This window comes from Vidua macroura, chromosome 5 (assembly GCF_024509145.1).
Source record: "Vidua macroura isolate BioBank_ID:100142 chromosome 5, ASM2450914v1, whole genome shotgun sequence".
Classification (NCBI taxonomy): Eukaryota; Metazoa; Chordata; class Aves; order Passeriformes; family Viduidae; genus Vidua; species Vidua macroura.
The window spans coordinates 34,888,768-34,911,133 of NC_071575.1; the positions used below are offsets into that span (position 1 = coordinate 34,888,768).

Consider the following 22,366-nt stretch of genomic DNA (forward strand, 5'->3'; position numbering starts at 1 on the left):
GAACCTGGCAGTAACTGTCTGTGCTATTGTTATCTAGATCCACACATCGCTAGGAGACAAGATATTGAAATTAAATTAGCTTGAGGGTTTTTGTTTCACAGAGCTGCACTGTAGAAGACTTAATCTAACTTCTAGCACAAGAGGTACAAAGTTGGACACTGCAATGTGGAAAGCCACAAAGCACACTAATGAGATATATATACTTGGATCTCCACAAATAAATGACTATAAGATCCTAACCATGAGTTTGTTTGACTTAAGAGTGAGGGAATATTTCTTCCTCTCTGACAGAGTAGTTCTTTATGCAGAAAACCCTTCCCAACCATAAAAGGCTGGGGCTTAATCTAGAGGTGAACCTGTTGATATAACTCTGCTTTTACAAAAACATTAAAAATACTTCATGTACATTTTGACATGGCTTGAAAAAAACTTCTAAGTCTTTAAAAAAATGCCACAAAATAAAATCATTATCCTCGAAACAATTCTATATACACAGATACATTCTTGAATATTAAATCAATATAAAGATGGCATTAAAGGTGAAGATAGGGAAATAGAAAACAGGTTTGTTTTCAAACTGTACTTTGAAATGGCATATTATATGCCTCTCAGCAGCTTATTTATTTAAGCATTACAGGTGATGAGCGTTTGGACTCTGGTAGACTCAGGATAGATGTAAGAGCTACCTTTACACTACTCAGGGAAGTATTTTAGCTGGGAGAGAGAAATCATTACATCATCTTATCAAATGATTGATAAGGTTTAGAAATTCTCAGAAAAATGTTGCAGCTTGGAAGAGATCTGAATTAGCAATCTATTCTTGTGAAGATCTCAGAATTTCATGCTTTGTATTTGCAGAGTCAAGGTACCATGTTATACAACTGGTTCAAGATTAAAGTAATTCATTTGGCTCTCAGTTGTACACTGTAATAATGCTATCATTTCTGATAAAGAAAAATGCTTGATGAAATGAATATGGTGAAAAAATTTTGTTCTGAAAATGAAGACAAATATGAGCTGGAAATCTTTTATAATAGATAATACATCTAAAGATACTGAAATTACTGAATTTTAGAGACCATGTGAATTCATTATTTCCTCCAAATATTATTTTTCTCTATTATTACACATCAGCGGACTAATAACTATGGTTATTAGTGTTATATGGTTATACTGTACTCTGGTGTGCAGAAGTTACTGCACAGAACTTACTGCTCTCTTGGCAGAAAAGGTATGAAAAATGTATACTTGAGCAGATTTTTAAGAACTCTGCAAAGATACATACAGTGAGCATTCCTTCCCAAGTTTAAAAACTCGACTACCAACCATAAAAAAAGGGGGAAAAGTTACTGTGGGATACCTTTTGTGACTTAAGAACGTGCAGAGCCATGGGACTTGATTCTCTCAGCAGTTAATGGCAACAGTAAGATAATCTTATTTTGTTTGTATAAGAGAGTGAGAAAAATCCTCATATTTTCAAGCTTGTTCTTGCTCTTTTTTTTTTTTTTCCACATTAGTTTCAAGTAGGACAAAAGTCCCCATGGAGTATTCCCTACCTAGGCTAGAGAATACAAGTTTAAAAACTCATCTCTGCCTCAGACACAGCACAAAGCAGCTCCTCATTCTAGAGGGTAGTCAGAGGTCCATAGTCCACCATACCAACAAGGAGATACAAGGAACTCCCAGGAAACAGCTTGGAAATTTACTTATTTCAACTAGGATTTTTATGATGCTGCTATAAAAGAATGACTCGACATGGTGCTCCTCCCTCCATCTTTAAACACAGAGAAAAACATAAAACATTTGTTTATGTATTCATTGTTTGAAGGCATTTTCATCAGCTAGGGTAAACATACCCCAAGTGTTTTGCTGAGCAAGAGGTTTAAATGCACATATAAATACTTTCTTGAACTAGGACCTTTTCCCTTTGCATCTTTAATGATGAGGAGAAGTAAAAGTAGAGCAGATACACTATTTTACTGAAATAATTGAAACAGGACTGCCTTTTTACAGCATTATATTTATATAGCATTTTATTTAAAGTGAACATGGAAATTGTTCACACAAAGTAAGGGTAAGCTATTTACTTACTATTTTGAAGTATCAGGTCATCATATTTATTGCCATTAAAATTTCCACAAAGGCCACAAGGCTTTCCCTTATGATCTTCTGTCAGCTTAATATAAATACCAGAGTTTCCATCCCAAGCAAGAGAAAAACCAAAGGTAGTCTTCACCAGAATATAGTCAGCCAGTCTCTCAATGAAAGCATTTCCAACTGTCTGAGGCAATATTAACCTGGAAAAATATAGTCTACATCAAAGATCTCATATGAGGTTCATGCTAGAAAAATACCACATAAAACATCCCCTTTTAACTCAACAAACACTTGTTCCTGAGTGTACACAGTCACTTCATTAAATTCTTCATCATGTTTTTACTATCTCATGTTTACTTCTCTATATCAACCATCAAGAATGAGTGCTTTCTGCTGTAATACACCTATCAGTTGTACCAATTATACGCTTGAAAGAATAATGCATCTTTGCTTTCAAAGCCTGGCATACCACATTGAGGAATACTTGAGTACACGAGCATGCTGCATTGGGCAAGGAGACCACCAGCAGCCCTCTGGGCACTGGGTCATCACTGGGTTAGACATCAGCAAAAGGAGGAACTTGCAGTACAGAAAACACCACTGACAAAAAAAGTTGGAACTCTTCCTCCTTTGGTGAAAGACCACTGGGCAATAATAGACACAGATCTAATCCTAGTCTTGCAAAGTTGCTTCTGTTGGGTTGAACAGTATCACTGTAGCTACCGTTCTCAGATACTAAAGGCATTATAAAGGGGATGGCAAAAGCACCTCAACAACTTTCTTAAAATTTCCGTTCTTTATCAACCAGTAAAATATACTTATGATAGCCTTAGGCACATATTTTTACTTACAAAAAAAAAAAGGTAAATTTGGAGGTTTGATGTATCACAAAGATATTTTGTGGAATTTTTGCCCCAAAGGGGCAAATTTCTGGGGCAAATTTTTGCCCCAAAAGGGGCTTGCCTTCTTTAGATCTTTGTTTTAAACAGTTCAGACTCATCTAGAAGATCATGTCTTATATTAGCTATAGCTACCAAGAATAAATAATGATGGCCTTGTTCAAAATGCTATCAGTATGCACCAGGGATTAGCTGGGACCGCCTGACACAGACTTTGTCTGTAAAAAGAAGGAATGAATAATTGTTAGGCTACAGCTGAGAAGTTGAATACAGTAAATGCAGGGAGTGCATTCTATCCTCACTTGTGTGTTACGTCAGTACTTCTCACAGCTGCTTACACTAGACCACTATCAACCCCAATACAGAACAGCAAGGGATCAATAAAGGTACAGATCAATTTCTTTTATCTGGATTGTGCAAGAATCATCAGTTTCCTGAACTCCGCATTATTTTTTTGCAATAAAGTGTTAAAACTCACCATTAGAACACTTACCTGATTCCATTTTTTCTTACTTCATGTCCTGAAATCATTATTTCTTCTTGGTTTGAAAAAAATAAGCTGATAGACCTATGACAAGTATATACTGAACCATAACAATAAGGACTGTTATGAACCTTTGAGGGAAAAAAATAGACACTCAATAAGAATAAATTCTTGTCCTCAATAATTTTGCACCCTTTTTATTAAATTCATATACGATGTTTTACATTTTTATGCTCTAGTTACTGAAATAGCTTTAAAAATAAATACCTATAGTATTGCAAAGTCACAATTACAAAGATATGCAAAACTCAAAGTTCACACTACACAATACTACTGAGAAATACAGCAACTGTTTAATAGTGCATAGCATGACAGGCCAGTGGTCTAAATACTGGATAAAGGAGTCAGGTATTTTACACTGACAAACTTCAGAGACACTGTAGTGAGCTAACTTATAGAGGCCAAAGTAGGAGCTTGTTACTTGCACTGAAGAAACACCCTTACTTCTGTGTTTCTAGGGATCTGATCTATAAAACAGGATTACAAACCATACAGAATCTTAGTGTAACAGCAGCACTCTCCCTGCCAGCTGAGACTGGTACTAGCTGAACTACAGCATGCCCTCCTGAACCACTCAGGATTTCTTGAGATTTCGAAGTTCTTCCACAGATTATAGCAGGCATCTAAGTTACATGGATCTATTAAAATCTGATTTGCACTGTCTTTCCAGCCCTGCTAATGGAGAAAGGTAGACTTTCCTGAAGTGTGCTTCTCTCCATTATACATATGAGCCAGGGCATTGTCTTAGTCACATATCAACTTATCTTGCTCGAATACAGTACTCTCAGGACTTGAAAACTGTGGTTTTGTGCTTGAGCAAAACTTACAGTTTTCATTAATCTCAGGGGGAATGAGCCACCCAAACCTGTAGGATGTCCAAATGTGCTTCAAAAGTCCATGAGCTTATTTTCAACACCACTGAAGAGAGAGGGGAATGTGTTTTGAATCTTAGATGCCTATCATTACCCAGATTAAAATATAGACAGAGTTTAGATAGCTCAAATATGACTCGGTATGTCATCATTGTCTGAGAAGGATGGGAATTTCATTACCAGTTTACTTGACAGTACTATTAAGCTAAATAAACTTGTAATTGGGAACATTTTACCAACAGAGTGATGGAGGGTGTAAATGTAACTGTTTTGAAGAAAGTATCTGTGACTAAACACATTCAGTGCTCATGAACACTTGAATTAGTCTTCCTTGACTGACACTAAATCTGAAAGTAAAAACCAGTACTGTTTCTTTGGGCGAAATAAACTAGGTCAGGAAAAGCATTAGGAGCTTTTACATGTATAAAGATAATCATAATTAAAGACAACATAAAAGTTATTAGTCCTGGCAAATGGCTTCTACCATCCCATGACAGAACCCATCCCAAGACAGAAACACAATAAAGGAAAATCAAAATAATTCTTACGTTTTCTTCTCCTCTTGAGGGGTGGATTATTAAAGCCAGAAGGATTATAATGTTAGGATTTGGCAAGGTTTTTGTCTCTCCATTGCCCAGTCTGTCTACAATCTCACATTACTTATGACTTTGCTGAGTAAACATTTTCAGTTTTCAGTAAGACATGACATTTGTTCTAACAATTGAATAGAACCTTCTCCCTTTCCAGAGCCACTGGAATCCACTGGCAAAATGATTCCAGATTTTAATATAATCTTGGACTTTGCTACAGCACTTTCTGAAAACCTTTAAGAGGTCACAGCTGCATATAGAATCCAAATAATTAAAATGAAATTGTGAAAGGCAGGTGTAACAGCATCTCTCTGTAACTTGAGTAGGTAGAAACAGCAGTTTTAATGGTAGATTTGTCTTTACTAAGTGCTGTTATCTGAGGGAAGAAGAGGTCATCTGTTTATAAATGAAAACCAGTCCTCAGAGTAGCAATCAGCATCTAGATCTGCCCTCATACCACTGTACGCACACAGGCTCAAAATGAGACTCCTCTTGTCACTTCTTCCCTGCCCAATCAACACCAAATCCCAACCATTGTGAATAAGGTAATAGAATGATCTTGTATCATCTCCCCACAGTAACCACCAGCCTGACAAATAGGGCATCCCTCTTCAAAGAGGGTATAGGTTTGAATCTCCCTGATCTACAGTCATTAACCATGGATACTCAGCAATTTGAAGAAATTACTAAAAAGAGTGCCTTCCATACATACGTCAAGTTGAAAGCTTTTGAGCAGTTAATCTTCTCTGCATGACATAGAGGTAATCTAGAATTAGAATGCAAATCCCTAGAGGGGATGGGGAGCAGATCCCATTGGCCAAGGAGACAGATCCTCATAGCATGCCAATAGCTGTGAATTAGGGCCTAGCACATTTGTTTTCCTCACTATTAGGCAAGTAATAGCTGCTTGCACTTACTCAGCAACTCAACAGCCTGATAGCTGAAGTTTATTGAAGTTTGTGGGGTCTTGTTTAAGAATCCAGTTTTGCTCCCAGAAGGGAGAGAGCAGATATCCTATTAAGGATCAGAGGATAAAGAAATACTATTTTTAATATACTGACTTTTTCGATCATAATTTCATTAGTATTTTGAGTTACTGCATGTAGGTTTAGGCTTTTCCACATGTTTTCCACATTTCCACAGTTTTATATTTAATAAAACTGTGGAAATAAAAATTATATTTATAAGTAATTAATGCCCTGTTTGGTACATTTATTGTCTTTCTACTTATTTTACTTACTTATTATCTACTTACTATACTTACTTACTTATTTACTTTTATGTTTACTTACATACTTATTTCTAGAGTATGTTTACATACTTACACATACTTACCCAAACAGTGTACTGAGGTTCCAGAGTACTGCAGTCTTTTGTAAATATATAGGAGCAATTCCCTGGGAAGTAGTAGTAGATGCCATCAAATGTTTCAAAATTATACTGTCCCCATGATTTGCAAATCCCATCTCGGTCCTTACCAGTGTTAGGTACTGGAGAGAACACATTGAGTTTACAAGAAGCATGGTCATCAAAAATTAGCAAGTACAAAAGATAAACTTACACCTTCAGCTTTAAATAAAGTCAGCACTCTTTTTTAGTCTTAAGTCTGCAGTTTTAGTCATGTGCAATCATCGTTAAGTTTTTTTTATTTGCTTCAGTTGAGACATTTTAATTACAAGTAGAGGCAAGGGATTTTGATATTCTGCACATCCTGGAAGACAATTCTTGTTGATCCCTACACACAGCAGATTCCAGAAACTAGTGTATTTAAATAGTAGGTAATTTAATTTGCAAAAAGCCACTGCTTGTTAAAAGAAATGCAGTGGTTCTTGGTTTTTCATCTAACTTTAAAGAAAAAAAAAAGCTGTCTGGCTACTGGTATACTAAACTGTGGTCTATCTGTTACAGTATCTATGTATCATTACAGCCCAAGTGCTAAAATGTAGGCATTTCTGATATTGCTTTCTGTACGTCCCTAATGCATATCATTTTAATCATCCTAACTACTGGCCAAATTAGAGTTCTGTTACAGAAGAATCACAAATATGCTGGTATCAGTATTTTTTTCAAAATCTGTTTCCTAAATCTCCCTGAAAGCTGACACTAAACTATTTTGGCCCAAAAAACTTACCAATTTGGCACCTGCTTCCTTGAGCCTGAAATAACTGACAGTCACAGTCACCTGCCTCTGTGCAGGCTGCTCCATTAAGGCACTCCTGAGGACATGAACCTGCAAGGAAGCATTCCAGCCTTTTAGTAGATACAGTATCTTGCAAAGAGGTTGAGAGATCCCAGTTAAATCTTCTTATTGTTAAATAATGAGCTGCTATATTAGCTGAGAAAATTAATCAACAACTATCTCAATTTTTTAACATATGCTTAATTTAATCCTTTGTGTTCCTTAGTTAAAAGAGAAGCAAGTTTCTCATTTGGTTTGAGACTTATAAACTAACAAAGGAGCAAAAGGTCAACCTCCTCCAAGCAAACAAAAGGTCAAGTTCCCATGTAAAGAAATCAAATCCCAGTCCTGCTGATCTCAAAATATACAGGGCACAGATCATTCTAATTCACTAAATTCAGCATAATTTATACATATATTCAGCTTCTTCCTCCTAAACATTACTGCAAAGGGTACATTCAGTTTATGAACAGACCAGAATATATATTTTAGAGTCAAAACCAGTCCTAAACAACCTTCCTCACATTCTAAAAAAAAGTCAGCTAAAAGGTTATTTCTGCTTCAGAGGTGACTGGAGTCAGAGACTTTAGATTCCATGGGAATGGCTTGTTTTATGTTAAATTAGTAATTTTTTCCAAAAGCATTAAACAGTTTTATAGTCTGTTTGGTCTGAGGTCTATGACCTCCTTGTCATTTACTGATCATTCATTGAGGTGGGTCTAAATCATCATTCCCCAAAAGTGGAGAAGAAAGCTAGTCCCAAAGCAAAACTTCACTAGTTTTTGCAGATAGTTGCTTGCCTTCTTGGAGTAGGATTAAAACAGCAGCAACAAAAGCTTCCACTGTTGCTGATGGAGATTAAAAAAGCATCACAAAATGCAGCAAGTAAATAAAATAAACAGGCCTTTCCACTCTCAGTGAGGCACAGCAAAGCTGCTAGCAACATTAAATGGGAAAAAAACTGGGACCTTTACAGTAAAGGGGACACAGAAGCTACCAGTGGTTAGGAATATCATCTGTCATTGTGAAAATTCCTTTCCATGCTTAGCTTTGAATTTTTTCCATTTAAGAACTGCTTTCCAAATATACATAGATACTCTGAAAATACCAACAAAGCAAAAACTATTGTTTCTATAACAGCACTAATGGGAAAATCTTTTGCTGTTTTTAGAATTTTGAGCTGTAAAATTGCATATATTCATTTACATAGAAAAATGCAAAAGAAGGCACCTGCCTAGGCATTTTCCAAGAAGGATACCAACATTCCAATCAAAGTTGTACAGTGAACTTTCCTGTAAAACAATTTTGGAAACTTGAGCTTGCTTTACATATTTGTCCAATGCTTAAATCCTTACAGAAGCAGCTTCATGCTGCTCAGGCAATGGCCTGAGTACTCCTTTCCCTTTGCACAACCAGTTATAAGCCTCTCTGATACAGCTACATACTCTGACAAGGCCAGAAAAAAAGTGGCAGAAATTAAAAATTGTAATAGAACTAAGCTTTAAAAAAAACCTCAAAATCTCAAAAGATTGGCTTCCTTAGCTGTTCAGATTTGGTTGTAAAGCCTTATTTTGAAAGTACCATTTTAACAGATTTTGTTTTTTTTAATATTTAACACGGATAAAATGAGAAAATGAGACAGGACAGAGTTTTGTAGAGGCATGAAGAAGAGGGTTCCCACAGCCCATGGTAACACAGGGAAGGAAGGCAGCATTTTCAGCACTGACCTCCTGGTGGACTCCGCATCAGGGCCCCATGATGGTGCAACCAAGAGGCAGATTGAACCTGTCAGAGAAACATAAAAGCAAAATCAGAGTGTTTGTGGTTTACAAATTAATTGATAAAAGCCTGAGGCCTTGCACTCAAACACTGGGTTGGAACTTTAAATACAGAAGAGCAATTTGCATCTCAGCCAGTGCGTGGCACAGTCATAGGTGCTGCTGGAGGGATTAGTAGCCTGGGAAATAGAAGGACAGTGGCTTTTGAGGAGATTGAGGAAGGATACAGCTGCTATATGAGATCACTACTGGCTTCTCATCTATGCCCTCCAGTGAATCACCAAGATTCCACGTGGGAAGTTTTGCATTTACATTTGGAAGGAAAAGGAAGGGGAGAGAGTGCAACCTCCCTTTTTAACTTCACTTCACTTCACTTCACTTCACTTCACTTCACTTCACTTCACTTCACTTCACTCAAATGCTCATAGTTGAAGAGCTCCCTCTATTGCTTCCACTCCCCTGACTCATACTCCATGCTGTGCCCAGATCATCCCATTATGGCCAGTCTAGCTGCAATGAATTTTGTGTTCTCCTTGACATCCTTCAGAACTGCATTTTGGTTCATCCCAAACAAAAGAGAAAGCAGATCTGACTGGTCTGCCTCCTGCTTAGGAACAGGGAGCCTCACACTATGAGGAAGCCCTGCATCTGGCCCAGCACTCTGTTATTGCAGCTCATCATATCACATTTTCCATTCCAAGAACTGATCCCATTCCAGACTGAAAGCAGTCTGGGGCTTCTGCCCCCACTAGTCCGACTGGAAAGTTTACCAGGATTGAAGTGCTGAGTACTTAAATATTTCCTACTTAAATTTATTCATGGCCAGTTTAAGTCCCTTCCTTTATAAATCTGGTCCTTTTTGCTTAAATAGCTCTTCTTTCCTCTGTTTGTTATTTATTTCTTATCTGATGTTCTATGAAAAAACAGATACATTTCTGCAACCCCCAAAGACTTAAGTGCCAGCCTTCAGCTTCACAACTAAGAAATTTTTTTAGTCTTTGCTTGTGAGCTAATTTCTTTCTTCCCTCCTGACTCCACTCATTCTCCACATCTTGAATTTGAACTGATGGATCTCAAGTAAACAACACTCTGCAAGGAACATTTTAGGGTTAGTCTTGCCAACGCCTCTTACAGTTCCCTTTTCCAAATGGAAATACGTTGTGGGATGCTTCCAAGTAGTACAATCTGTTTAAAATCAACCTGAAATAGATTTCATTGAAGCATCACCAGGAAGGCCCCTGCACCAAAATTATTCCTGGTGCCCATGGTCCATTGCTAACTGCAGAGGGTCCCTTCCCTTCCTGCACAACAAGACCCATTCCCATATTTTCTGATAGTGACTCCAAGCCACCTGCCTTACAAAAGCTGCTTTTGGCCTTTGTGCCATTTTGCAGAACGTCCTTGGTGCAACAGCACTTCCCTGCTGAGGGCCCTCTGAGGACACCTCCAGTCCTGCTTCTCTCAGAGGCTCGATTTCCCTCAGTGCAGCATTTCACACCAGCTGCCTTCTGTAGCGGCACACAAATCTCAAAGATCTTGGAGAAAATCACCTCTGGTTCAGCCACAAGCTCCCTGGAACGCCCTGAGGAGGGACTGCCTCTGGCTTCCTGCCTACCCCCTTCAAAGGGGTTATAACCCTTGGCTGGGCTCCATAGCCCAAGTGTGTACAAGTGGGGGAACAAGATTCCTCCATTTAGAATTGAATTTCAGCACAACATTACTAGGATGCAGCACTGAGGCAGTGTGGGGCCAGGGTGATGGGAACCAGGGCTGGGCTGGAGCCGCCAGGGCGCCATGTCCAGGAAGGAGCCTTGCCAGTGGCATGGCCATTGTGCCTCTCACAAACACAAACAGCTTTCCAGGTCCTGTTCACCCCCACAACAGACAGAGACACCCCGAGTTTATCTCCCATGGTGTGTGTCAGTCGGCTCGGCAGGGTCAGTCATCCACTGGGTGCTTTGCTGAGGGAGAATGAAGGCATTAGGCCATGGCTCAGGTCGGGTGAGCAGGTGGGGAGTAGCTGCTCCTCCTCACTGTCCTCCTGTTACCACACCCCATCTCCCCACAAAGGGTCATTTGTAAGGATGGCAAAGGCCCAGAGCAGAAAAGGGAGGAGGGTTTCCCCACCCTCCTGTTTTTGGAGGTATAACCTACCTCGGCTGTTACAAGATCTCTTTTCTGTTGAGTTGCATTAGACTCAGTTCTGGAAGAAAACAAAAAGGATCTTGTATTATCAAAGGTCCCTGGAGCAACCTGAATAAGCAAGTCCCCAGAGAGAAGTGTTTTTCTCTGATTACCATCACTTTATCAAAGAGGTCTTTCTTGGGTTAACATTTAAAAAGGTGATTTTTTTTTTTTGTCAGTTCTCATTTTACAGAATTGGGCAGCACTCCAATCTCTGCTTGGACAGGGAGGTACCTGGAGCTTTGGGGAGACATAAATAGGCAAAACAGACTTACACAACAGGATACAAAATTGTAAACCAGCTTCATATTTACTTCATGCGGCACGTCAGCAGCTACAAGTTGCCCAGAGTGTTGCTTGAATATACTCTGATGGTGCTTTTGATAACAAGAGATGACTCTCCAGCTGGAACCGACTTTAATTTGTGATTAAGTTTAGAAACAAAGGCATCAAACTATAAAATGCACTTAGTTCTATCAACACTTCATGATAGCATATCATTTGACATGCCTGTGTGTCCGCTAGATATATTAGAAGTTATAAGACACACAAAGCTAAGTCCAACTTGATGCTTCCATTGAAATTGATGACATTGATCCCATTTAATTCAATGGGATCAGGAACATTGCCTAGTTTGGGTTTTGTTTGGATTTCAGCTTCTATGTGAAAATTAGTATTGAAAATGTTTTTTTTAAGGCTGTACAGCGCTTAACTTCTCTGTGCTTCAAATAGCAGCTAGGATTTTATCATGCACTTAAAACTGTAGATGGATTCTCATTTAATGTATTTCTCCAGTCATGAAATCATGATCTCATGCTGTTTTCATTCCATTATTCCTCTAAACTTTCTCGAGATCATAGAAGTATCATTTTTCATAAGGACCTCCATTTTTCAAACAGAGGACCCATGCCCATTACGTAAATACTTGGGAAAGAGCTGCAAACATTCTGAAAGTGTTCTACATCCAATCTACATGTAGATGACATTTTACACGTTGAATTCAAGGCTATATTTTACTTTCTAACCTGCACTGCATTGCATTTGCTCATTCTTGTTCTGTTTGTAGGACTTGACAAATAAGGAATAAAAACTTACCTCAAAGTTCTTCTCAAAAGAGGAGGCTTGCAATAAGATCCTGTCAATTAAAAAATCACAACGTTAAACATTTTTTTCTACAGCATCACTCTGCCCCTGGCAAGCAATGTCAAGTTTAAAACAACATTTTTGAATTTTATGGTTTAACAATCCTGAGTTTTCCACGGCACCTTTGTACAAACTCTGTATCCAAGGAATGTAGCACTATATACACTCCTTCCTAAGAACTTGGTCCTCTCACACAGTCTTTATCTGCAGGTTTTCATGGCTGTCGTTCTGGTATGCGCTACCATAAAGAAGTAAAAAGAGTTCATAGTTCTTTAGAGGCTCAAAACAAAAAAATTGAACAGGTAAACAGGTAAAACAGAACAGGTACTCAGAGCTTTCCAGAATCAAACCTCCAAAGTTAAAATACTTTTCTAACTGTTGCTTGTAAGACTGAATTGTAAATAATTTTAAAAGATTCCATGCTTAAAACAAGCCAGCAAATAAACAGAATCAAACAAAACCACAAAAAACCTTTTAATATTACATTAGAAATCTTTATAATTGTAGCAAGGAAACTATATATAAGATCCAGTTACATTATGTCGAAAGTAAGACAATTTCTATAACTAGAAGAGCAATTATTTACCCTAGCAGTCTAAAAATGTTCAAACAAACTGCAGGTGCAGTCTCTTCAAATAAAATCTTACCTCATTGAAAACCACTAAATGCTACTCGTCTGACAATAATAGCAAGAAAGGCAAGAAAGTTAGACTTTGTTCATAAATAATTGTTTTCTAACAAATTCAGACGTAAAAAACTCTTAAAAAAATTTATATTTTAGTTTCTACTCCTGTGAGAGAGAATGGTGATATATACATGTTTAAATTACATTTACAAATTCCAGAGGTCAAAAAAAATGATAGAAAAATAACTAGCTGTAATATTTACATACTTAGAAAAAGTTTGTAAAAATTAGTATTACTACAAAAATATAGAATAAAATTCTTACCTTGCAAAGTCGATAGCAGTGAATGAAGCAAGAATATACTCCATGGTATCATTAAACTGAGCTTTCCTACAACGTTCATTTCAGTATAAGTTGGAAAAAGGGAATTTATCCAAATTAAGGGCTTTGATTATAGGGCATCTTACAACTGTGTATTTCTACAGTGTGTTTAAATCCTTTAGAGGTTAGATAATTGGACTCATTATTTTAAAGAATGCAATGTAAAAGAGGAAAAGAGCAGGAGACATCAAGCTTGGTAGCTACATGCAGCTTCAGGAGCTTTGCGAGTGTTGCGTACAACTTCCTGGCTGCATGTCTCTCATTAGCAATGCATGGTAGCTCCTCAGCACAGTCTGTATTAGTTACACTTCCACCAGACCTGCGAGTATTACTCCCCTGTTGAATTGAATTGGCCCTTTATAACACAGCAGACAACGACAGAAATGTTGCCATGTCATGGTGGTTTGAATGATCCTTCTGTCGTCACACACCTTTGTGTGCATTGAGGCTTGAGCCGAGGGCTATTCTCTACTCCTTAGTACAGCAACATTTTTTTGCAAGATCCTGAAATAATACCACTGTATAATTATAACTACATGGTTTTACATATTAACATATTAATGTTTTTCTCTGTCCTGAAAGGAGAGAGATTAACTTCTTTTAAATACTATATCTGGCTTTTTAAGAATATTCTGGATGCCTTTCTGAGTATAGTTTGCTTATAGCACAAAAGAAGGCTTCTCAGAGGATAATTATATTTTAGTTTTAATAAATCATGTTATGAAAACTTCACATTAGGAAAAAGGAGAAAGAAGTCAACAGGGCCAAAGGGTTTAATTTCTAATTTTCATTAAAATATAAAAACATAATTTTACAAAAATTAAAAATTATCATGTTTTAAAATAAAAATCTCTTCCCTGCTTTGCCATAATATAAACAGAATTATCGAAAAGCACAGCTTTAAAAACACTTATAATGTTACTTGAAATTGTTGCTGCTCATTTTCTTTTGCAAAGCCTATCTTTTGCCTATTGTCCATTCTTCCTAGGAGGTGCTTTGTGAGACCCTCTGAGCATGCTACAGAATGTGGTTGGACCCAAATAAAATTCAGAAGTTGATGGCCTCTCTTGGGTAAAAAGTTCTCCCATCCTTTCTTCCAGCCCTTTCTCTTTCCTGTTCCCCATATGGACAAGAGAAAGCAAATGAAAACTCAACCTCTGCAAGCACAGACAAGGGCAAAACCCTGTGTCCATAGAGCAGCCAACAGCACTGGTGAAGGTTTGGCGTCACTGATGGCGCAAGGCTACTTATTGGAAACTAATGTGTAACACTACTACATACCCTGTGTGGAGTATTTAAGAACTATTTTTATTACTGTTGGATCTGAGAAGCTGACATTTCCACAGCTGCATTTCAAGAGAGTTTGTTGCTTTATTTTTACCTCTACGGGAGTAGCTATGGTCTGTTCTCATGGATTGGCTGTTTGTCTGCAGCTGGACTGCATATCTCAGCTTAGTTGCACCTGCAGTATTATCCAAAAGCACTCCACACCACAAACAGAAGCAAAAAAAGTTAATTCCTAGGTCATATGGAAACATTGATATAGTCACTCACAGACTTTTAACTCTTATGTGAGAACTTATAGAAAATAGACTTTCAAGACTGCTCTCAAGATTAAACCAAGCATTACATCTTCCTAATTCCATTACCAGTCACTCTGTTATCTTACTGTCAAGCTAAGTCTGGTTTAGAAACTCTTGAAAACTCAAGCTCCTTTGAGAAATCTGAACTGGTACTCCTCCCTTTCTCAAGAGTGTATTTCTCACTATGCTTCATATGCAGTTTCACAACTAAATTAATGTAATATTAATAGAAATGAACTCTTTTGGCTTAACAGGAAAAAAAAGCTATCCAAAATAGCATTTATGTGAGTTTGGTTTGGTTTTGGGATTTTTTAAACCATTTTTCTATAGCAAAGTTGGTATATGCAGTATTTCACAGTTGTTTAACTTCTAATGTTTAAAAATAGGCCAAGCCTTATTATCTGTAAAGGAACTTTTTAAGAGTTAAAGCAATAAGCTTCATAAAGCTTAGACATTTCAGCCCAAGGCAAGGTAGGAAACAGCAAAGTCCCAAGTGCATTAAGGATGGCAGCTAAGGAAAAATAATTATTCAACCAAGTACTCTGAACTGTACCTCAGAGGACTATATTAAGAAAGAGATTAAAAAATCAAATCAAATTATATCAAGGCAACAACATGTATTATCTACACAAGTATTAGAATACTCCCAGACTGGCACTTCTGAAAAACTTGGGAAAAAAAGCACCAGAAAATAATTACTTTTGTAAGAAAACAAGCACAGTATAGAACACACTTGTCCACACTTTAAAAGTTGTTGTCCACATTTTTAAGTTACAGATTTTTTCTTAAAAAATAAGATTTAAACATTTAAGTGATAACATATTTGTACATTGAAGTAAAAAAAAATTCTCCAAATTTTCCAAAATAATGTTTGAGAGGACTTAAATTTATAAACAGGTCACAATGTTCATCACGATAATAAACAATGGATAAGGAAATAACTGCCTTCTGTGCCATGGGCACAAGCTTACCCTGGTTTGAAAGGAGGTCCACTGTCATTGTTAACAAAACATGGTATTTTCAATTAAGAATTCAAGTGAGGCTGCATTTTGTTGTGCACAGATGATCTTCCTAAGGATTAACATTGGTGAAACTAATGAAAGAGCTGGATGATAAGAGAGGAGGGGCATTTCCTCTTTTCTGAGAACCATTTCCCCAGCTGCTCAAGAACCTTCCTAATGGTTTGAAGACCAAACTTCTACTATTTCTCTGGGGATGAGTTTCTCTGGCCAGAGTGGATGCTCAATGACAAGTGCTTGATTATCATCCCTGCAGACTCAGGACAGAAGGAAAGGAGACATTTTTGCAAACACCTTCAGACTTTACAGTAGTTACAGTTCCCCAATGAAGTTAAGCCCTCTAGTGGGTGATCAGTAAGCAACTTCTCAGAATAAAAATCTTCAGCCATCCAGGCAGACAGCAGCCCAATTGTACAAACATTTCTCATTTTTAGAAAGCAAGTGTGTGGGAATGACATCACTCTGCAGGATTAACAGGGCATTTTTATAGGATCAGAGTTCCATTCAGAAAGCATTTTTATTATGTTAAGAGTCTTCTGGCTGAAGAAATGACATGCAGATATCATCTCTGAATATATTAGTAGCAAAGCAAGTTTTATTTTCAGCCTTTCCACAAAAGAACAGCAAAACAATAATCCCCAATTGTTACAAGTTGTTCTGTGAGCAGAAAAACAGATTAATAGGGCTTCCTCATAACTGTGACATCTACCTCTAAGGTTACTGGCATCAGGTATTCCATCTCCCCCTGCCTCATTAAGTTTCACACCACCACAACCTTGCATCATCTCCTTTCCCCTCTATCCCACAGATCTAACAGCCAGACAAGAATCAGTTTTGGACAAGCCACAGCATAGGGTATGTCTGTGCCAACTGGCAGGCCAGGAAGCATCTCCTAAGCAATGAGTCAGCCATTGCTTTTCAGTCACACAGCCAAACAACTAGAGACTATTTTCCCTCAGCTAAAGCTAATTAACATCAAGACCCAAGTTTTCATAAAACTCATAGGAATTCAAGCAATCAAACTCAAAGTTAGCTCTGCATCGCATCTTTTCCTTGGAAAACCAAGCCAGGAGGATGAGTGTAGCAGTTTTCAGCAGCCCAAGAGCTTAGAGTGCTGGAAAGGGGGACTGAGGAAAGCAGACCATGCATCTTGCCAGACAGGAATCTGAGATGGAGTATCCCATTTGCTTTGTGTAAAACCAAATAACCCAGGTATGTGAATTGGTGATAGAACATACAAGTCTCCTCTGCTTCGACAGGAGCATGAGAGGTTTGAATACGAGCATTGCACTTCTATTCAATTTACAGAATGCAGTTATTTCATGGCAGAAACTGACAGCTAAAATGGGGAGATGGATGCAGAATTCCTTTTTTAGAAGGAATTTGTTTACTACACATTTAACTCTTGAATAACTGTGAGGATACCTTTAGTACTCTTCTACTGAAAAAGCAGAGACCGCATGACAAATGCTTAACATTAATAAAAAGTTGTAAGCACCTGTTTTATTAAACTACAGTGAAAGGGTGGATTTTACTATTAATTCCAATTCCCCAACACACAAGGAAAGCTGGTTTGTGTTGACTGAGTACACTGAAAAAAATTTTGTCATTAAGCAAATTAGAACATGCTAGGAGAAAAGTCTAACATTTAAAAATCTCAAGCCAAGGTGCTCCTATGACAATGCCAGTACTGCCATACAAGCATACATAGACATTAAAATACCAGGCTTGGAGAGCAATAGAGCAGTAGCTGGGCTCTCAGTGTCTTAGTCTCCAGTATTTCGTCTAGTTCCACTTCAAACTGGTTTACAAAAACAGGAAACAACATCTCAGGGCTGTACTCACACCAGTTGGGTCAGCTTGTACCCACAGCCTCACTCCATAACTTGCATCTCTTCCAAAGGACAGAATGAGTCTTTGTAAGACTATTGGTGGCCCATCCCGCATTTACTCAGAATTTACTTTTTGTCCTTCGGTAAATGGACAGGATCTTAAACTTCTCTACATTTAATATGCACATCCTGTAGCCAAATTTTTGAAAATTACTTTCCAACTCACTTTTTTCACCCTTTCATCCTCCAAGGCTTTCAAAGTGCCTCACCTAGCTTGTAACATAAGCAGTTACTCCTCTCAGCTTGTACTGTGTGAATATGTGGTTGAAGGATTAATCACTCAGACCTAATCTTAAAACACAAAATCCTTGATCTGTTTTTACAAAACACTGTATTTAAGTATTTTAAGTTTCCTACATTTAGATGTACTAGTCCAGGACTCGGTCACTGCATTATCTGGTAATGCAAGAGTTCAACACACCTCCCTCCCCTGCCCCTGTAATTATTTTGGTTTTGACAACATTAACTACCAGAAGGGTAAAGACTGAAATGGTCCATGAACCACTGTGTTGCATGTACCTGCCAAATCCAGGATGTGAGCCTTCTTGATGTTTGGATAACCATACATTACTCAAAAGGAAGTTTTTCTTTACTCCTAAAACCCTACCTATCAAAATTACTATGAAAGGATAAAAAAAGAACTGCCATCAATGCTCTGATTCTACTGTAATACAAATCCCTTTGTGTATCAGTCTTAACACACAGTGAAAAAAATCTATTTACCCATCCAAGAAAAGGCAATTTAGAAACATGAAAATTATCAAATTCTTTCTTTTTATTGACTGCCACATGACTAGAGACCAATTTTAGCGGTAAGACTTCTGGTAGCGTGCACGAGCACCAGGTCCTCCAAATTTCTTGGATTCACAACGGCGAGGATCTGCAACAAGCAGAGTCCTATCATACTGGATTAGAATATCCTTGATCTCTTTCTTGGAAGCTTCATCAACATCTGTTTAAAAATAAAAAAAATCTTTCATTTAAGCTGTTTCACATGGAACAAATCCGTATTAATACTTTTTGCAATAAAAGAACCAAAAGCCATACATTTCCACTTAAAGCTAATAAAACAATCAGTTACTTACATTTTTGATAGTAAGCCACCAAAGCTTTGGAAATAGCTTGACGGATAGCTGTTAAACAAAGATAAAAGATCAGTAACGATTGCCCATCTATTTAAAATTTAAACACAAAGTGCCAGTTATCTGAGAAATGTGCTATTTTATTCACTGTCAAATTGTCCTTTCTCCCCTTACTATCCTCTCCCACATAGTCCATGTGACCCTTACTTTGGCAAACCTTAAGAAATCTGTGCCAAGAGGCCACCCATAATTCATTTGTTGATTTGACAGCTGCCAGCTAGCCAAGAAATTGCACAAGTGCTATCTGATCACTTTCTCTCCCAAGTACTTATGTAGGTTCATTTTCTATCTACAAGTAGTCAACTTTCAAAATCTTTAGAAACACAATTCTCTGAAATGTCTATACTTTTCAACAAAGATAAAATTGATTCTGTGTTGAAAGACTAAGGATGCAAAAGCGACAACAGGATGATCTGAGTGCTAGAACACAGCAATACAAACTAGCACAGTAACGGTAACCAATAATCAAACCAAGAAAATGGGAATAACTGTCAGGATGTTGTTACACTTATCTGTCAAAATATTAACATCAGGATTTTGATGAAAATATGAATGTTCTGAAAAACAAATGGTTTGAGTTTGAGCCTGAAATTTGCCTGGTTTTTATGCAGCCTCAGCTCCACTTTACTAACTACATTCAAATTAAGAACAGAACAAATCCATCTTTTGTAAAGATGAGCTCTTAGGAACGGCTAACGCAAATATATTGCCAGCCTTCCCTGCAAGGGGAAAACTGCCTAGCTTTGCTCATACTGGAAAGATGCTTCTGAGCAACATGGAAATATACAACTACGGATACAATTTCTAATGCTAAACCTCCCCTAAAATCCTTGTGTTCAGCTACATTTAAACTATCCTGTCACTTCACAATGTAAAGGTAGTTCCTTTGCCTTTTGTCAAAACTTCATTTTGCTTCACTCAGCTTATTCTGTTACAGCATTGAACATAAAATATAATCAATATGTCCTTATGAGAAACTACATTTGTACAGTGGAGAAAGCACAGTTTGGCTAGTCACTATTCCAAACTTAAGCCTCTTAAAATATGTAGCTGCATTGGGTCTGGCTGAGATGATTTTCCTGTGACAGCTATCATCTGGTTTGTGTTCTGGCTACAGCCAAGCAGTGCTCACACACCATCACAGCTGTGCCTACAAGGTATCTCCATCACCATTAGGCTAGGAGTGGGCAAAATCTTGGAGGAAACATAGCCAGGACAACTGATATCCAAACTGACCAGAGGGGATATTCCATACCAGAGGATGTCTGCTCAGCAGTAAAACCAAAGGAAAAGCAACTGCTATAGGTATTGAGGCCTTCCTGGGAAGTGGCTGAACATTGCCTGCTCATGGAAGCCTTTAGTTTTCTTTTGCTTCAGTGCACAGCCTTTACTTTTGCTTTATTAATCTGCATTCATGTTGACCCACAAGGGTTTTCCATCTTATTTTCTCCCCCTCCCCATCAAGATAAGGATAGGAGTGATATAGCAGCTTGGTGAGCACCGGGCATCCAGCCAGTGTCAACTCAACACGGTGGCTTTACCCATTCCAGCCCACACCAGAAATCCCACCAAAAACCTTACCATAGATTTGTGCTACATGGCCACCACCCTTCACACGGACTCTGATGTCAACACCAGCAAACCGTTCCTTCCCCAGGAGGAGGACAGGTTCAAGCAGCTGGGAAACAAAACACAAAGAAAATTCATTTGTAATGAGGGTCAGAGCTTGTAGTAGCTTTAGCAAACGTGATGTTATTGAATCCTATGAAAAATGGAGCCTTGATTTGAAAAGCACACACCCAGGTCAAGCATACGTGTGGCAGAGTTCTTTGGCATCTACTAGTGCTGTCATAAGACATGTTTACTGAAGTCTTTGGTTTATTTAAGTTTGAAATATCTTAGCAGCAAACCATATGTACATGGGAATTAAGAACAAGAGAAATAACTAGAATGACATAACTATATACAAAAATTAAGTCAAGTTCATTAAAAGTGAAGACGTGAAATAGTTTGTAGGTAGTTTTCTTCACTAATTATACTTTAGTTACCCAGACAGTTACAGATTCTGTCAGCATTGTTCAACAGCTATTGTATAAAGTTCTAAATAACCTTTTTAAAATGAGGGCTTTAAGTCACCCATTTCAGTTTAGAACGTAGGTAAGAAGTGCAAATATACTTCGCATTAAGTGAAACCTGTTAAGCAAAACCCCCCATCACAGAAGTGCAGTTAACTGAATTTTCATAACAGCATTTGTATTTTAGGTAAGCAACCAAAAATTTGGTACTTTCAATAGGAAAAGCCACTTGTCTCCAGTGTGAAGCAATTGCATGCATAAAAGGGATGCAGGGCAGAGGCTGGGTGGATGCTTACTTTATACTGCAGAGTTCTGGGCTCAATCATTTCCAGAGGTCTTCCATTAACTTTAATGAGGCCATTCCCTCTCTTGCAGTGGGCAACAGCCGTTGCAGTTTTCTAAAAATCCAAACGTGCATTAACACAGCGTTTTATTTTTGCACAAGCAGCAAGAACTTCAATTTCATTTTAACAATCGAGAAGTTTTAGTCTTAGACTAACACAAAGTACTATCTCTCCCTACACCTCCAGGTATAATCACAGTATTAAAACAGAATCTTAATAAAAGTTTCAGTGTTTGATTTATAGTTACAAGACTTAATTGTATACGAAGGAAAGACTCCTCCGTTCTACAATACCGTAGTTTTGTGGCTTGTTTTCTCACGAGATTGGTAGCGTGAATTATTCGAGACTCGGCATTCCATCCAACAGGGCGAACTTTACCTTCCCGACACCACCTCACAACGTGCCTCTCGGATACCGACAATGGTAAGCCAGGCCGCTGTGAACTGGGGCGACAGCGGCGGCCGCTCCGGAAGACTCCGGTTGAGAGGCCACCCAGACCCACCCCCGAGACGAGCAAAGCCTTCCGCACAGCTCCGCAGCGCACCAGGGACACGGCGCGCTCCGGCAGCCAGGGAGCGAAACACGTGGGATACCCGGCGGGACTCACCCCAGCGGGACTCCCCCCCGGCAGCCCTCCCGCTGCCCCGCCGCACGGCCCTGGGGAGGAGCTGCGGCCGAGACACCCCGAGCGCGAACGGCCCAATGGCGCGGGCCAGCCCGGCAGAGAGGAGCAGATGGTGCAGGCCGCCATGCCCGCGCCTCACCTTTCGTCCGAAGACCTGGACGCTCTGCAGGGGGCCCTTGGCCGGCATGGCTGTTCCTGCAAGAGAGAGGGAGCGGCGTGAGCGTGGGCGGGCGGGGGCACGGGCGGGCGCGGCCGGAGCGCCCCGACACTCACCCGTCCTCGGCGGCGGCTCCGCGGAAAGGCCGCACGGGGTTTACTGGCCTCGGATCAGGGGCGCCGCGCCGCAAAGCGCAACGCCATCACTTCCGGCAGCGCGACAGAGAGCATGGCCGCC

General features: G+C 38.8%; 2 protein-coding genes across 2 annotated transcripts in view; both read right to left on the reverse strand.

Moving 5' to 3' along the window:
• Positions 1 to 13,314, reverse strand: part of OTOGL (otogelin like) — a 93,972-nt gene extending 80,658 nt beyond the window's left edge. Inside the window, exons 1-8 of the mRNA XM_053978312.1 lie at positions 13,236 to 13,314; positions 12,239 to 12,278; positions 11,114 to 11,162; positions 8,909 to 8,966; positions 7,134 to 7,232; positions 6,338 to 6,492; positions 3,490 to 3,611; positions 2,092 to 2,297 (exon numbers count right to left, since the gene is read on the reverse strand). Of these exons, the coding sequence (XP_053834287.1) occupies positions 2,092 to 2,297; positions 3,490 to 3,611; positions 6,338 to 6,492; positions 7,134 to 7,232; positions 8,909 to 8,966; positions 11,114 to 11,162; positions 12,239 to 12,278; positions 13,236 to 13,314 (808 nt within the window). The remainder of the gene's footprint in view (positions 1 to 2,091; positions 2,298 to 3,489; positions 3,612 to 6,337; positions 6,493 to 7,133; positions 7,233 to 8,908; positions 8,967 to 11,113; positions 11,163 to 12,238; positions 12,279 to 13,235) is intronic.
• A 5,225-nt stretch (positions 13,315 to 18,539) lies between these two features.
• Positions 18,540 to 22,330, reverse strand: RPS16 (ribosomal protein S16). Its single transcript, XM_053978089.1, has 6 exons — positions 22,246 to 22,330; positions 22,112 to 22,167; positions 21,300 to 21,401; positions 20,510 to 20,606; positions 18,872 to 18,919; positions 18,540 to 18,738 (listed from the first exon to the last, which is right to left on the reverse strand). The coding sequence occupies exons 2-6, from the start codon at positions 22,157 to 22,159 to the stop codon at positions 18,593 to 18,595; spliced, it is 441 nt and encodes a 146-aa protein (XP_053834064.1). The 5' UTR covers positions 22,160 to 22,167; positions 22,246 to 22,330; the 3' UTR covers positions 18,540 to 18,592.
• Positions 22,331 to 22,366: the final 36 nt, after the last annotated feature.